Source organism: Talpa europaea (assembly GCF_964194135.1).
Source record: "Talpa europaea genome assembly, chromosome: 3".
NCBI classification, from domain to species: domain Eukaryota; kingdom Metazoa; phylum Chordata; class Mammalia; order Eulipotyphla; family Talpidae; genus Talpa; species Talpa europaea.
In genome coordinates this window covers 30,160,227-30,175,742 of record NC_140069.1, presented here as the reverse complement: position 1 = coordinate 30,175,742, position 15,516 = coordinate 30,160,227, and the positions used below count along the sequence as shown (strand labels likewise).

Below are 15,516 nucleotides of genomic sequence, written 5' to 3'. Positions count from 1 at the left end.
TCTGTAGGAGCTCAGTAGACATCAGATGAATGCATATGATCGCCTTTCCATGGGCCTTAGATGCAGTGTTGGACAGAATCCCTAGCAGCTGGCTTGCTATGCAGCAATGAGTACAAGGTTAATACCTTATAAACCTAACTATGATCATCCTAAGTCACTTACTTAACCTGTTTATAGCAACCAGGAGATTATTTCTCACATTATGAAATTAAACAAATAATTCATGCTTCATGGTCCATGTCCTTCATAATGAGGTCTTCTAACTGGTTTAATTATTTAGTGAAGGACACCATACTTTCCACCTTTTGTCAAGAATTCTAAAAGCTTTAAGAAAAATGACTCAGGGGGTGAAACAGCGGGAGTCCTGGTGTTATTTATAAACTCTGTGCTGGAAACTATTTCAGGGTCTGTAGCAGCAAATCTCAAGCACCATTTACCTTACCCCATAATTCTGGAGTTTGAGTATAAATGATGGAACAGCTAATGACATGTTACCCCACAAAGTAGCATTAGCTTCCTTTATCATTGCCAGTCTTTTTTCCCCTTAAGACCACACGAAATATGTGTAAATTGCAGTTTGTCTCACCACAGAAGCGTTTAATCAAATGTACTATAATTATATTTTGGGTGGCTACTGAGAATAATCACTGTTTCTTCATTACAAGGATGGTCCTAAAAATTATATTAATGAGGGTCAACCATAAGAGAAGCATTGGGAATTTAACTCTGTTTAAATGTTAAATTTGCATCTCAGCCTTGAGGATTCCTTCTAAATGGAATGCCATGGGCCAAGATTTTTTCACCAGCCTTGGCATTTAATGGCTATTCCTTGAACTGACATTTACTTTAATGTGTGGGTATTCAAAGCATATTCATTTCCCAGGCTCCTTATACATTTTTCCTTTGTTTTAGAATTCACAAAGGTTTTCACTTTTAGCTCATTTTTTCCTTTATTGCAGAATGATTTTTAGGTTATATTTTAAAAGATTTTGTATAAAAAATAAAATTGCATCTCTATAGCTGATAGTCAATAAAAGAGACTGCACTCAGCTGCCAAATGGGAAGCTGCCAGGTGATCAAGAAAGGCTATTTGCATAAATGAAATGAAAGCATAATAGAATAACTGAGCCAACACTTACCAAATTTTTCACCACTGTTAGCAGCTACCTTTGCTCATCTTCCAGGATAATGGCTTAACACAAGGATTATTCAACCATGTTTCTGTCCCTCTTGTAGTTCTCTCCTCTGTAGATGATGGAAGTAAACTTCATTAATAGAATATTTTGCAACATTAGCCAAGTAATTTGTCATCTTTTTGTAACCGACTGCCTTACACAAAAGCATAGACACACTTACTTTGAATGAATTCGTGCTGTCTAATATATAAACAAACATGGAGAATAAAAGGGGTACTCTTACTCCCAGAACAATTTTCTTCACTGGTCTGAGCTGCCTCTAAATAGATTCACATGATGGGCCTCCCCAGTGGCGCAGCGGTTGAGCGCTGTGTTGCGAAGCTGCCTGCAGCCTCTGCAGCACTGGTTTGATCTCCGGCTGCCGGGTGAGGGAACCACATGGTGCGCAGACCTCTCCTGCCACCCGCTGCTCCCTTTAGCAGTGTACTTTATCAGTCTGCCTGTTCTGTTCCCCGCTCTGGCTCTTGTGAATTCTCTCACCCTCCCGCGCTTCTAACTGTACCAAGTGCTTGTATAAAAAAATAAATAAATCTTTAATAAATAAATAAATAAATAGATTCGCATGACACTGCCCTCATTTTCCTGGACATGACACGTACATTTCATGGGTATTTAGCTTTTACTGTATTTTAATACTGTATCTCTTCAGATGAAATTTTGTGGTAGTAAAAGTTTTCTGCATATTTGTTTTCTGTGACCTGTATGTAGTATAGCTTCTTGTGGTATCCAGAAATTAATAAAGCCTGTCTTGGTGCAGAATCATGGTCCATCCAACCCATAATTCTATTTATTGTCCCCAAAGGCATTTCATGAAAGTCTTGACTGCCCACCTTTATACAACCCTTAGATTAGTGGGTGCATCTTCTCAGTGTGCTCGCCTTTCTTTTTGTAACCTAGTGTGGCCTAATCAGCTGTGGATTTATACTAGATCCCTTTTAAGGGACAATTTTAACCTGTCAATTTATTAGGGAAATAAATGGAGATCCACAGTGTAACTAGAAGGGCCTGAGAACTAGAAGGGTTATCAGGATGGATTACAATTCCAAATAATAGCAATCCTCAGGGAAACGTCCTTAAGGAGAAATGCCTATTGCTTCCTTCCTTTTTCATGCCCAATGACTTCTCTATCCATAGTAAAACATGACCTTCAATCCTATGGGAACTCAGCCTTTGGATTGTCAGTATAGTTTTATCACAGTTTCTTTGAACAAATAAAAAATATTCCCTTTCCTAGCTTACATCCTTTTTTTACCTTCTTGAAGATTGTAAAAACAAAAATATAGTAAAAACAAGCCAGTGCTTCCTCTTATAAAAGCTTTGATCTTTTCCCCACTGTAGACCATGTACTTAAGAGCTTAATAATAAATCTTGACTAGTATAAACTCATTAGCTTGGCCCATGTGGAAAGTGAGAATCACCATACAGAGGTACATAGAGTCTCCCTTGTGACCTCTCATGAATGGACACATTCCTATTGACCAGATGGCTTCCAATACCATAAGCACTTAGCAGTGGCTGGCAAAATTAGAATTCCTGCCCCACTGTATCTCCCAAACATTCCTGAAACATTCCTGCCAGCCAACTCTGCAGAATTATTCATATGCAGTCAGCCAAGGAGAGTCAGCGAAGGAGGTCTAGAATAGCAAATCCATGTAATAGCCCCACTTGTCTCATGCCTTTGTTTCTACTTGTCAACGGGATGAGAGGTGGCAGGCAGAAACCAAGATTTATATCTTTTAACACCTGCCTCCATTGCACAGAAGCTTATGTATCAGCAGCCAGAAATTAAAATCTGTCCATTTTAAAACAATTATAGAAAACCATGATGATTTTAAGACTTTCATTGTAAACTCCATACTGAAAACAACCTTAAAGGTCTGTTCAAGTCTGGAGATCCATACGCATTGAATCTCACCGTGTGCTCTGTCAGAAACCATTTTTACTGATGTTTTCTTAGTGAGCATCATTCCTCAGGTATAGAGAGAACTGCAGAAAGGCATTACAAGGAGTCACACCGCCTCAGAGAGGTGGGAACTTTATTGACATGAGGCCACAAAGAAAAAGGAGTGGGCAGTGAGTTCTGAATGGACAAAAGGAGAATAATAAATTGGGACTGAAATATAAACATGAATGCAATTCAGAATTTCCCCTTCCAGAAGACATGTCAAAATAAATTTGTGTGACAAAGTCAGACAGAAGGAGAGAGTCATATGGGTGTCTCTTCAGAGCTATATACGAAACTATGAATGCACATAAACAGACATAAAATTATAAACTCAAAGATGAAGAGCAATCACATATGAATGTGATTGTTCTTTTCAGATTAAATTGCAATTTTCTATCAGGCAAAATCTTACGTTCCTGTGGAAGATAGGTTAGAAGAGGAATAAGGATATTAAGGAGTTTGTATATATACATACATATGTGTGTGTATATATACATGTTTTGTGTACATATAAAAGTATATATATTTATATATATTTTTATATATGTATGAAGATTTATATTCTTCCCTTCCCGCACATAAACTCCCCCATACCTGGAGACTATCCACTATCCCACAGGGAGAATTCAGAAGGCCAGCCCTGAAGTAGGGGAGCCCTGAAGTAGGGGAGCAGTAGGGGAGCAAACTGCTCCCCTACTTTGGGGTAATCACAAAGCTGACTTCATGAGTGACTTTTGAGAAGAAACAATGATGTGACTGTTCTCTTAAGGTTTGCAGGGTGGATCATAGTATAATTTTCTAAAAGGTAAAATCATGACTGTGTAAATATAAAATGAACCCATGTCAAAGATTTTATTCAATTAATGAGGGAATCAGTAATATATTAACACCAGTATACAGAACATTTTAGAAACTATGTTGTTTAATAAAGAAATGTTAGGGTAAGATTGCTAAGTTAAATAAAGTCTGTGTCATATCTTAGAGGCCGATAAACTGTAACCTTGGGGATTATCTATTATATTCGACAGAGATCATTTTCATCTCTACTAGACAAAAGTCTGTATGTTAACATGTAACTTCACTATGTCTAGGACCGTTAATCAGTAACAAATGGTGATTCAAACTTAAAATTTCTCATACATCATCTTTGTCTACGGCCATACCTCCCTGAACGTTCCCTATCTCGTCATACATCATCTTTGTATAGACTTTGTCCCTGAATGACATTGAATGGATGTGCTGCTCACCTTTTTGCCTTATTTTCAAGTAGTTTCTGTAACAGCAGTGAAAGTATCGGAACACACTGAGTGGATCATAATAAAGTGTTTGGATCTCAGTTTATGTATGAAATATTCCATCAAAACCCTACTTGTCGTTCCCCAAGGCAGGATCTGAATGGAGACACCCCAGCAATTCTAATTTACTTACCAAAAGCTACTGTAGAGAAAGAGATTAAATTTTATCTCTGCATTTGTCCCGTAAGATATTTAATAATTCATTCCTTTACTCATTCCATGAGTCAACAGATATTTGTTGAGTATTTTGTACATGGTAGGTATTGAAGGTTGGGGTGAAAAGGACAAAGCCCCTGCCTTTATGAAACTTACATATAGCAGCAGTATAGATAGCAAATAATAATACCATTACAAAAATAATAATTTTTTAGATAGTAAAATTTGCCATAAAACAGGGGAAAGGGACAGGGGAAGGGGAATAATGAGTGATCAGAGAAGAGAGCCGGGTTTTAGATAGAGTGTTTGGAACTCCCTGCACAGACAGGCCCAGACAAATCAGGGCAACTGGTGACGCGCAGAGCTCTGCTGACAGATAGGCCCAGGCTCAGCCCACTGTGTGAACATAATTCAAGTCCTCATTCTGTTTCTCAGCCCAGTATACCTTCATCTCATTTTCCCTCTCCTTGTCACAAGGTAGAAGTGAGATGGGTGACCAGAGCAGCAAGGTGAGCTAATCATGCCGCTGTTTCCCAATGAGGAAGAAAACAGTTACTGATTTCCTGGGGTAGGACAGTGAGAGAATGGAGAAAGAATGGAAAACAGGTTAGCAGCATGCCCTTTAGACCAGAGATACCTGGGTTTGAATTTTCTCTGACACTTACTACTTTAGTAAGTATGACTTTAGACAACTTACTCAAATCTATTTTCCATCTGTTAATATCACATGATGATCACTGCTTCGTGCTTCTCACTGGGAGAATTAAATGAAATGATGTCCAAAAAACCCTAGGCACACAGGAAGCACTCGATAAATATACTTACTCTTGTTACTCCCACATTTGGAGAACCTACAGTAACATCTTCATGTGGCAATAATTGAATAGTCTTACTATTACTATACATTTCTTCAACCTTATGGAAAGATGAATCATCATGACAGAGTTAAGGGACAGGGAACCTGCAGGACCACCAGGTATATAGTGGTGTTTGACCTAAGCTTCATCTGACCAATCCAAGTTCTTGAAAGAGATGAGAGGTTCAGGGCACACTGGCACACCTGGGCCTCACCCACAGACTTGGAAGTTCTTGGTTACTCCAGATTTTGGAAATTAAACTTAAAATACTTTTCATGGAGTTTAGATTGGGGACTTTTTTTCCCTTTCCTATTCTTCCTATCCTATCCTGTCCTTTGTTTTACTGTTTTTTTTCTTTCCTCTTATAAGTTGTTTTCTTTCTGGAAAGCTATGGATTAGGAAGTTATTAATTAGCTGCTTCCTACTCTAATTTTCAGTGAGATTTAAAACAGTAGGGATAAAGCTGCCTCTTTTGAAAAGAGAGATTAAATGTTTGCAAGTTCCATGAATTGATTTTCTAATTGTTTTGGTAATAATGCCTTTTCATTTGATAATGTTGCTGAAAGGAATAATAAACTTTAATTAAATTTTAAATGTATTTTTAGATATTAAAGATTCTAGAGAGGCTAAGTTTCCTTGCAGGAATAAGTTCAGACCATAATATTCTTCTCCATCCCCATCATTATTATGATCAGGGAAATGTCTGCAGTACATTCCATTGCAATTAGAGTGCCTACCCCAGACTGTTCAAGCTCTGTTTATAAAGGAGAAATGGATTTTCCACAGCTGCTTGCCTGTGAGTGCATCCTTCATACAACGTTGCAGCAGTCAGTGTGTGTACCAAAATCACAAACTTGAATCCAAACTTTGAAAGCTTTCAAATGTCTTTCAAAAACTTCTATAACACGGGTTACTTAATTTGTGTACATGAAAACCTACTGATTACATATGAATGAGTCAATCTACAATAAGAGGGGCCTGTGAGAATTGTTGTGTATTTGCCCAACATCTCTTCAGAAATTAGCCCAGATGCAGTCTTGCCCCAATATCCTGCACAGACCACAGGCATTACTGGGACCTCTCAGTGAAGATTGGAATCTGCTGTGAACAGTATGGGGCAGGTCATACATTTCTTTACAATATTCATTGGACTGTCTTCCCCCAGTAACACAGCTGGAAGATATTTTCTGAGATGAATGTTTACCAAAAAAAAAAAAAAAAAAGATTCAGAAAGAAGAGGGAAGAGGGGGAAGGGAAAGGGTGGGGGAACCAGGGTCCAGGCGAGGTCAGATAGAATAGATCTCATGGTCCAACTGTTCATCTTTAAGAACAAGCATCAGAACCTTGATTTGATTTGATTTGCCCAGTTACCTGGCTATTAAGCACCTGAGTTTGAATGTGAACCCAGGCCTCCCTGACTCCAATCCTATATTCGCTCAGCTGTTTCTCCCTGCCTAGGTCCAACTTCTCCTTGGCCATCATGCTCAAGGGGGTATCTGCACACCCTTAGATTCCAAACTTCCTTTAGAAAAAAAATCCCTAGCAGAACACCACCCTGCCAGAGTTCATTTTCAGGAATGTTAGCCTTCAGAACAGGTTCCTTCCTACCCACTTTCTACTTCTAAATGGCATTTAATGATTCCCTGGGTATCAGAACTCATATACCTGTCAAAAGATACTGTGCAGTGTATCTCTAGAGAGAGTTAGCAGTCCCCCCCACCCTGTGATGGCAGGTGCTCTCAGAAATGGAAATGCAGGCTCTCCCTCAGTGCTGGTCTTTCAGATCAGTAGCTGTCACTGATAACATGCCTCCTTGGAATTGCAGAGACCAGGCTTCAAGGCGGCCAACACGCCCACTCTCAAGCTCCTCTGGTTATCAGCATTCTCTTTGGTGATAACAGATTTTCTGGATTTGTTTTAATTTTATAAGATGTTCATGGGAACTTGGATGATCGCTGAGGAAATGCCTTTCCTTAAATCACTAGTTCTAAAGGGAAGCAGCCAAATTCCCACCCATCTGGCAGTGAAGTTCTTACAGTCTGAGACAGAAAGGGAATTTCAGAGGCTCAAAGAGGGCATGCACAACTATTTCTTGCCTCTATTTTTTTTTTCAATATGGAAAAATTTGGGCTTTTTCTGTCAGCTGCTATGCAGTGCCTGTAAGAAGCTGTAATTGGGAGTAAAACAGCCCCAAGCAAGCCACACTCCATTGGAGTTAAATGACCTTTCCTGTTTCTTCATGTCCACAGTTCTGATTCATTTTCCATCCACCTCCAGTGACTTCCATTCTTTGAACTCCTTAACTTCACTCTTACCTAGTACATGAATTTGACATCTTCCTGATGCTCTCTGGGGTCCAGAGAGCATATGCTCCCCACCAGATAATTCTAAAATGTCACGGTTTCTGTTAAAATGCTTCCAGCCACTACCCAAGTAAACACACAAATTTGTCTCCTGGGTGTGTTGTGTGCTCACAACATAGTCTTCTTGTTTTAAAATGGACTTCTGACCTTTCCACTGGCTGTCTTCATCCACATAATTAATTTGTGGAGACTTTCAGAGGCTAGGATACAATCATCTGGCCTTGATCTTTACTAGTGTCCCCCAGCTATTCCTCTTCCCCAGTTATCTCCTCACCTCCACATCGTTCATACAACTCTACATCCACATTTTTCTAGAGCATCTCCTTTAGGTGCAGCTCCAGTCTCCCCACTTCCAGTCCATTGGCCCCTAATAGCTCTCCATTCGCATTCAGTCTATATTCAGTCTTCGATCTAAGACCACCTGCAATTGGTTGCAACTTTATCTGCCAGTAATCCACCCCTTCCCCACATCACCCAAACTGGAATGTATACGTGCTCTACTCTCCCAGAATATCTGTGCCCCTTCTCTGTCTATTGAATCCTGAAGTACCTGTGATAGATAGTACCTTTTACCACTTCATGTCATTCCTTACCTATACTGTGTGCCTGAGGCTAATTGCTGTGAAATGCATTAACAAATCATTCTTGCCCTCCAGCTTATGTTGGGTTTGACCAAAGGGAGGCTCCATAAGATATGGGGAGTTACCAGCTGCAAATAATCACAGCTCCAGAATGACTCTCCTCTACAATTCTATTTGCAGCTATAGTTGCTTTGTCTCTTTACTACTTTAGGACTACAAGTGGGAATGACTTTCCATGGTTTTTAACCCTAGGGTGCTTCAGCATCTCCTATTGGCTTCATTTAACCCTTACTAATCTTTATAAGTAATCCTTTCATTAAAATCTCCAGCTTACCATTTTGGAGTGTCCCTCTGCTTTCTTTAAAGACTGGCTGATAGACCACCCTCAAGACCTAGGTCACTCATAAAATGTGCTAATTTCATTCATTCATTCAACAAATATAAATTAATTCTCTGTTTGGAGCTGTGTTATAAGCATTGGTTATATGAGGAACAAAATAGACGTCTTAACTTTAGTGGGGAAACAGGCATGGGTAGGTGGACATTTTGTATACTTGATGGCCTATGTGGATCCCTAGATTAGTCCCCTTGCTTTGTGTTCTCTGCTCTTCTTTTATCAACTACATGAGCTGTCCGCCATTTCTTTGCTCTTTCCTCCTGGCACTTGGTATATATTACAGCTGTTATTATTACTTGTGGATACATTTCCTCTGTCTCTAATGCAGAATAAGTTTCTGAGAGAAGATACAGTCTTTACTCACCTTTATATCTGCCTCAGTCTTGGTCCATTGCCAGAATGTTGTAGGAACTCAAGAATTTGTTCTGTTGAGTTGGGCGAACTTTCTGAACTGTTAGAACTTCAGCTCCAGGCTATCCACTGAAGACTTTAGATTATCAGCCTAGATGATGGTGAAATTCCCACCCTTTTGAGCTACAGGACTAAGGGAAATATGTCTTACTAGTCTAGAAAGAAATATCACTGAGGGAAGAAACCTCCTCAACACAGATGAAGGGTTTAATAGGTATTGTCAGTTTCATACATCTTGCTTTGATATTTGCCTGCCTACAGGCATCAGAGCTATTAATTGTCAGGGTTAATAACTAAATTTCCTTTTATTCTTTTTTTGGCCTCAATTGCTTCTGTGTGGAACTAGTGTGAAATATGAATGAATAAGAAGGAAATTAAAATTTTATTTCAGTGCAGGATTTGGGGGGATAGGTAGGAGAAGACTTTGGCACAAAGATTTTAAAACTAGGGTTTGGGAAGAGAAAATCTAGACAGCATCCTGAGGCCCTGAAGAGCTCAGGAACAATTCCAGTGTCCAGTCCACAGGGTAGGAGGTTGGGTAGTGGGAGAGAATGCTGGCAGGGTGGTAGTCCAGAAGACCATACATGCATCATCTCCCCAAGAAATAATTGTTGGATAATACAGTAACTGTCTTTTAATAGTAAATATTTTGACCTTAGGCAAAATAAGGGGATTCCTTCAAGGTTAAAAGTGATACAGTGAGAATCTATAGAGAAAGAAAACTCTAGAGTGACATTCTTCTGAGGGTATCTAACATTCCCATTTTCCTACAGCATAGGTTTTGATGAGCAGCGAGTTCACCTGTGACAGGAGACAAACTTTGTATGCTTATATAAGATATTGATTAATTTCAGACTTAAGATAAATATGTGAGTTATGATTTCTAAGGTCTCCACTGACATAATTAAAGTGTTTAATTTCCAAACCTATAGAGCTGGGGGAGAGGAGGAAAGAAAGGAGGGAAAATATCAACACAAAGAAGTCAAGAATGAAAGGGAAAAAACAACCTAGAAAACAAAATGAACAAATAGGAAGCAAAGACTATTTGACAATAATCACCATCTGCCTAAATGAATTTTACTCTACAGTTAAAAATCAAAGATTGTTAAACTAGAATTTGAAAACTCAACTTTAAACTGTATAAGAGAAACCCATAAAACTGTAAAGACAGAGAAATACTATAATTAAAATGATGGGAGAATACATTGTGGAATAATATTTTGCAAAAGGAGTAGATATAGCTATATTAAATATTAGTACAAACTCTACTTCAGGGCAAAAGGCATTATTACAGGGCCTCCCCCGTGGCGCAGCGGTTGAGTGCTGGGCTGCGAAGCTACCCGCAGCCTCTGCAGCGCCAGTTCAATCCCCAGCCATCGGCGAGGGTCCCAATGGCACGCAGACCTCTCTTGCCGCCTGCTGCTCCCCTCAGCAGTGTATTTCATCAGTCTGCCTGTTCTGTTCCCCGCTCTGGCTCTGGTGAATTCTCTCACCCTCCCGCGCTTCTGACTGTACTCAGTGCTTGTATAAATAAATAATAAATAAATCTTTAAAAAAAAAGATGCCTACATATCAATGAAGATGCTCAGTGTTCCTGGAAGATGTAATTCTAAATTTGTATGCCCCTAATATCATAACTTTGAAATATATGAAAAATGCTGAAACATCAAAAAAAAAATAAACACCTAAAATCACAGAGCAACATCTTCACACATTCTCTCAAAATTAATAAACCAGGCAGATAATCAGTATGGAGTTAAGAGATTTGCAGGATACAGTGAGATTTATGTAATAGACATACAAATGCACTGAAAGCACAGTCCTTTCAACAAGTGGAACATTTATAAAAATGTATCATACAATACAGAAAATCTCAAAGAAATTCAAAGAAACTATATCATATGGCCCACATTCTCTAATATTTAAACTAGAAATCAATAAGAAAAATATACGTAAAGAAGCCATACCTTAGAAAATTTTAAAAAACATTCTAACTCTTGAATCTGAGAAAAAAAATCAAACTACAAATTTTTAAGAGTTTAAAATGAATTACCATGAAAATATTCATCAAGACTCACGGGACATGGTAAAAGCAACATCTTGGCAAAAATTATCCTTAACTTGTACATGAATTTGCACATTGTTTATTTGTCTTTAAAGACTGGCTGATAGACCACCCTCAAGACCTAGGTCACACATAAAATGTGCTAATTTCATTCATTCATTCAACAGATAAAAATTAATTTTCTGTTTGGAGCTATTTTATAAGCATTGGTGATAGTGAGGAACATAACAGGTCTTAACTTTAGCGGGGAAACAGGCATGGGTAGGTGGACATTTTGTATACTTGATGGCCTGTATGGACCCTTAGATTAGTCCCCTGGCCATGTGTTATAGCTTATATTACAGACAAAGTCTGCAGCTAAACATTCCATTCAAGAAGTTAGAAAGAGCAGCAAATAAACCTAAAGAAAGGAGGAGATACATGAGTAAAAATCAGTGAAAGAAAAACTACTAGTCGCTAGAGTATCAAAAACCATGAAAACTGTCTGCATTTTTGTTTAAAAGACAAATGACAAACTGCTGGCAAGACTGGTGAGCAGAAAAGAGAGAAGCCATCAACAGCGAGTATTAGGGAGGAAAAGAGGCAGACACAATGCTGCAGACATAAACAAAGATAAAAACTGGATATTATTGGCAACTCTGTGCCAATTATTTTTAATAGTTGGGCAAAACTCATAAATTCCTAGGGAAAAATAATTTCCAAAGTTAATTCAAGAAGAATACAATCATGCTCTCCTGGACCCAGCCTAAGAAAAAATTAAAAACAAAAAGAATACAAAACCTGAAGAGCACAAAAGTAGGAAAGAAATCGCATCTCTGGCCAAAAGTTGTCCCAGAAAGAAAGCATCAAACTCATGATTTTGTGAGGTGTTCTACAAAATAGTCAGAAAAAGAGTCATTCTAATCTTCAACTATTCCCTAGTGTAGAAAACAGAAGGCGCACTAGCCATTTTGTGAATTGGAGAGATCCCTGATGAAAAAAAATTTAAAAGATAACCACAGACAATATTTTTAAAGAGTTTATAATTTACAATTAGAAACGAAATGTATAAACCACCTAACAAGAGTTTGCAAAACTATCTTAAGACTTTAAAGACACTGCAGAAAATTTAAATAAATAAAAACACATATCAGCACACCATTTTCCTGGATAAGAGTACAACATAGTAACATAACAATGTTGGTTCTTCCCAAAGTGATATATACATGAACACAATTAGAGTAAAGAAAATTGTAGGGTTTTCTAATAATTCTAAACTTTATCTGAAAGAGCAAACAGTGAAGAACAGTAAGACATTTCTGAAGGAGAAGAGAGAGGTGATGAGGGAACCTGACCTGCCAGATCATAAGCAAAATAATTAAGATCCTGTGGTATCTCCACAGCGATAAACAGATACATAAAAGCCCTGAACATACACACATATAAGGAAACTTGATATATGGGAAAACCGATATAGAGCAGTGGGGAAAGGGAACATAGTAGTCAAGAAATTTTACTGGGACAACCGAAAAACAAATATACAAAAATACACAAAAATCAATTCCAATTATAAATGGATGACGTACTTTACAATGAAAAGCAAAACTTTCAAAATTATCTTTTTTGTGACATTAGCATAAAGAAAAATTTTTTTTAAATGGTATAACAAATGAAAATCTTAAATGAAAAGATTCATAAGTTCAACTACTTTAAAATTCATCAATGCACATGATAAACATAGTTAAAAAGAAATGAGCCACAAACTGGGAAGTGCTACATACAAATTTACTACCAACAAAAGATTTGTAACTAAAATATACCAAGGACTCCCACAAATCAATAAAAACATACAAATCAATTGAAAAATGAGCACAAGGCATGAACAGGCATTTCACAAAATAGAAAACATAAATACCAAAAAGTACCTTTAGAAAACATGCTCAATATTGTTAATGATTTAAAAAATTAAATCATGATGAGATTTCACATGTATAAATGAATGAGATGATATACAACAATAAAAAATGAAAATACTATATAGCGTTACAACAATATCATGGATAGATACATCTTACATATGACTGATGGAAAAAGCAAATCACAGAAATATATCTGAAGTATTTGGTTCAAAAGCAGACCATATTAAACAGTAAATCACATATATAGTGAAACTATCAAGAAAAGCAAAAGTGATTAACACATAAGCAGAACAATATTGTCCTTCTCTAGAGGAAGGACAGATCTATGAGGAAACTCATAAAATATACTGGTGATATCTCTCTCGAATTGAATCGTGTGTCACTTTCTAATATACATTTATATACATATACATAGTATACATCATAAATTTATCTAATATACATGTATGGTATATTTCACAATAAAACACTAAGTTAAATAGATAAGACTAGAGGATAAAAAATTGAAATCAAAATCTACAAAACAAATTCAGTAGTTTCTGATGGATGAATAAGAGTTTGCAAAGAGTCCCTGAAACTCTTTCCATGGCTAGAAACTAGAGAAAAATTTCACTCAACTAAAAAGAAAATTCTAAGTGGGCAGAGACTTCTGCTGGTGCCCTTGGAGGTTCCAGGTATTTCATGGGAAATGAATGAATGATTTGAGAGGGAAAACTAAGGCAAAGGAATAATGACTTCCTTTTGTATCCAGGAAGGTAGATAATTTACAGTCGTGCAGACAGTGTCTTTTTATAAATACAAGGACATTAGTATCATTACTTAAAGAATTCTATTTCCTCACATAACAGGAAGTTGAGAAATAAGCAGTGCAACGCATACTCACTGGGCTAGCAATATTTTCTAAATCCAGGCTCCTGCCGTCTTTTCACTCTGCCACTTTAGTATGTGGGCCTTAGCCCCATGAAGTCCTAAGTTTCTCATCTACCTTTCAACATAGCAGTAGGGTATTTTCCTGACTTTTGTCAATGAAATAAAGGTTCTTCTAGTACTTTCCCTATAGCCTGCTACCCACATCTTCCTAGTATGGTATCACGTGGTCATTTCTTGTTACAAGAGAGGCTAGGAAAAAAATTTGTCATTGCAGCTTAGAGCAGGAAAGAATGAAGCAGGGAAGAGTGGCAGTGGTTTCTGAGCAGCTACTCAGTAGTGCATGTCAAATACTTCACTAAGAATTCTTCCTTCTTCTCCCCAGGAGCCAGTCTACTTGATGACCTCTATAAATATTTCTCCTTCCACCACTCCCATGGAGACACAATGACCATCATGGATCCAAAACAGATGAATATTGCTGCTGCCCTTTGGGCTGTTGTCTCTTATGTCATTGCAGACATGGAAGAGATGTTGCCCAGATGTGAATAAGAACAAGAAAGAAGTCACTTTCATTCATTTTGGTCAAGACTCCTGGGACTGCAACTGCAGGAAACCCCTCTTCACCTAAAAATTTTTTCTGATTCATTTTCGAAGCACAAAGCTTTTTTTATACTTTATGTTATCATCTTTGTTGATGCTTCACAAATTTGCTTCTTAATGATCCCCACCCCCAAATATAATCAACATATGAATCACAATGGGGGCACTTCCTTATACCATCTGTAAAAATTGTTTCTACTTTGAAAATAAGGAATGAATAAATGCCTGTTATTATATGTTCACTTATGAACATTAAATTTAATACAATGACATCAGTCTCTGTTTTATATTACTAATTAAAGTAGTAGAGGGATTATATAATTGTGTCGATTATAGTTGAATATATGGAGTAATCTGACTTTCTAATATATACATTTTTATATTAAAATTTTTAATGAAATATATTTAATAATGAACAGGAAAATGATGTCACCATTTGGGATAAAAGTCAAGTATGAGTAATCCAATTGCCTTATTAAAGATAAGTACTGGGTCTATTACCAGATAAATGAAAAAAGCAAATATTACTGAAATGTATATGGAGCCACAGCAGACACTGACTAGCCAAACAATTCTGACAATAAAGAAGAACAGACTCTAGGACGTCAAACTTTACTACAAAGCGATAGTAATCAAAACAGTATGGTATTAGAATAAAAATAGACATATAGATCAATAGAATAGAATTGAAAGCCCAGAAATAAACCCACAATTATATGGACAATTAATTTACAACAAAAGAACCAGAGTACACATTGGAGAAAAAATTGTATTGGGAAAACTGGGCTATCACATGCAAAAAAATGAAACTAGACCACTATCTCACACTGTATACAAAAATTAACTCAAAATGGTTTAAAGAGTTGGAAGACCAGAAACCAT

General features: G+C 37.3%; 1 protein-coding gene across 1 annotated transcript in view; it reads left to right on the top strand.

The window, feature by feature from the left end:
* The window catches only part of CPQ (carboxypeptidase Q), a gene marked incomplete at its 3' end in the record, with an annotated part of 401,973 nt that extends 387,390 nt beyond the window's left edge, over nucleotides 1-14,583 (top strand). The window contains exon 8 of the mRNA XM_084230534.1: nucleotides 14,417-14,583. Within this exon, the coding sequence (XP_084086660.1) occupies nucleotides 14,417-14,583 (167 nt within the window). The remainder of the gene's footprint in view (nucleotides 1-14,416) is intronic.
* Between the last annotated feature and the right edge of the window lie 933 nt (nucleotides 14,584-15,516).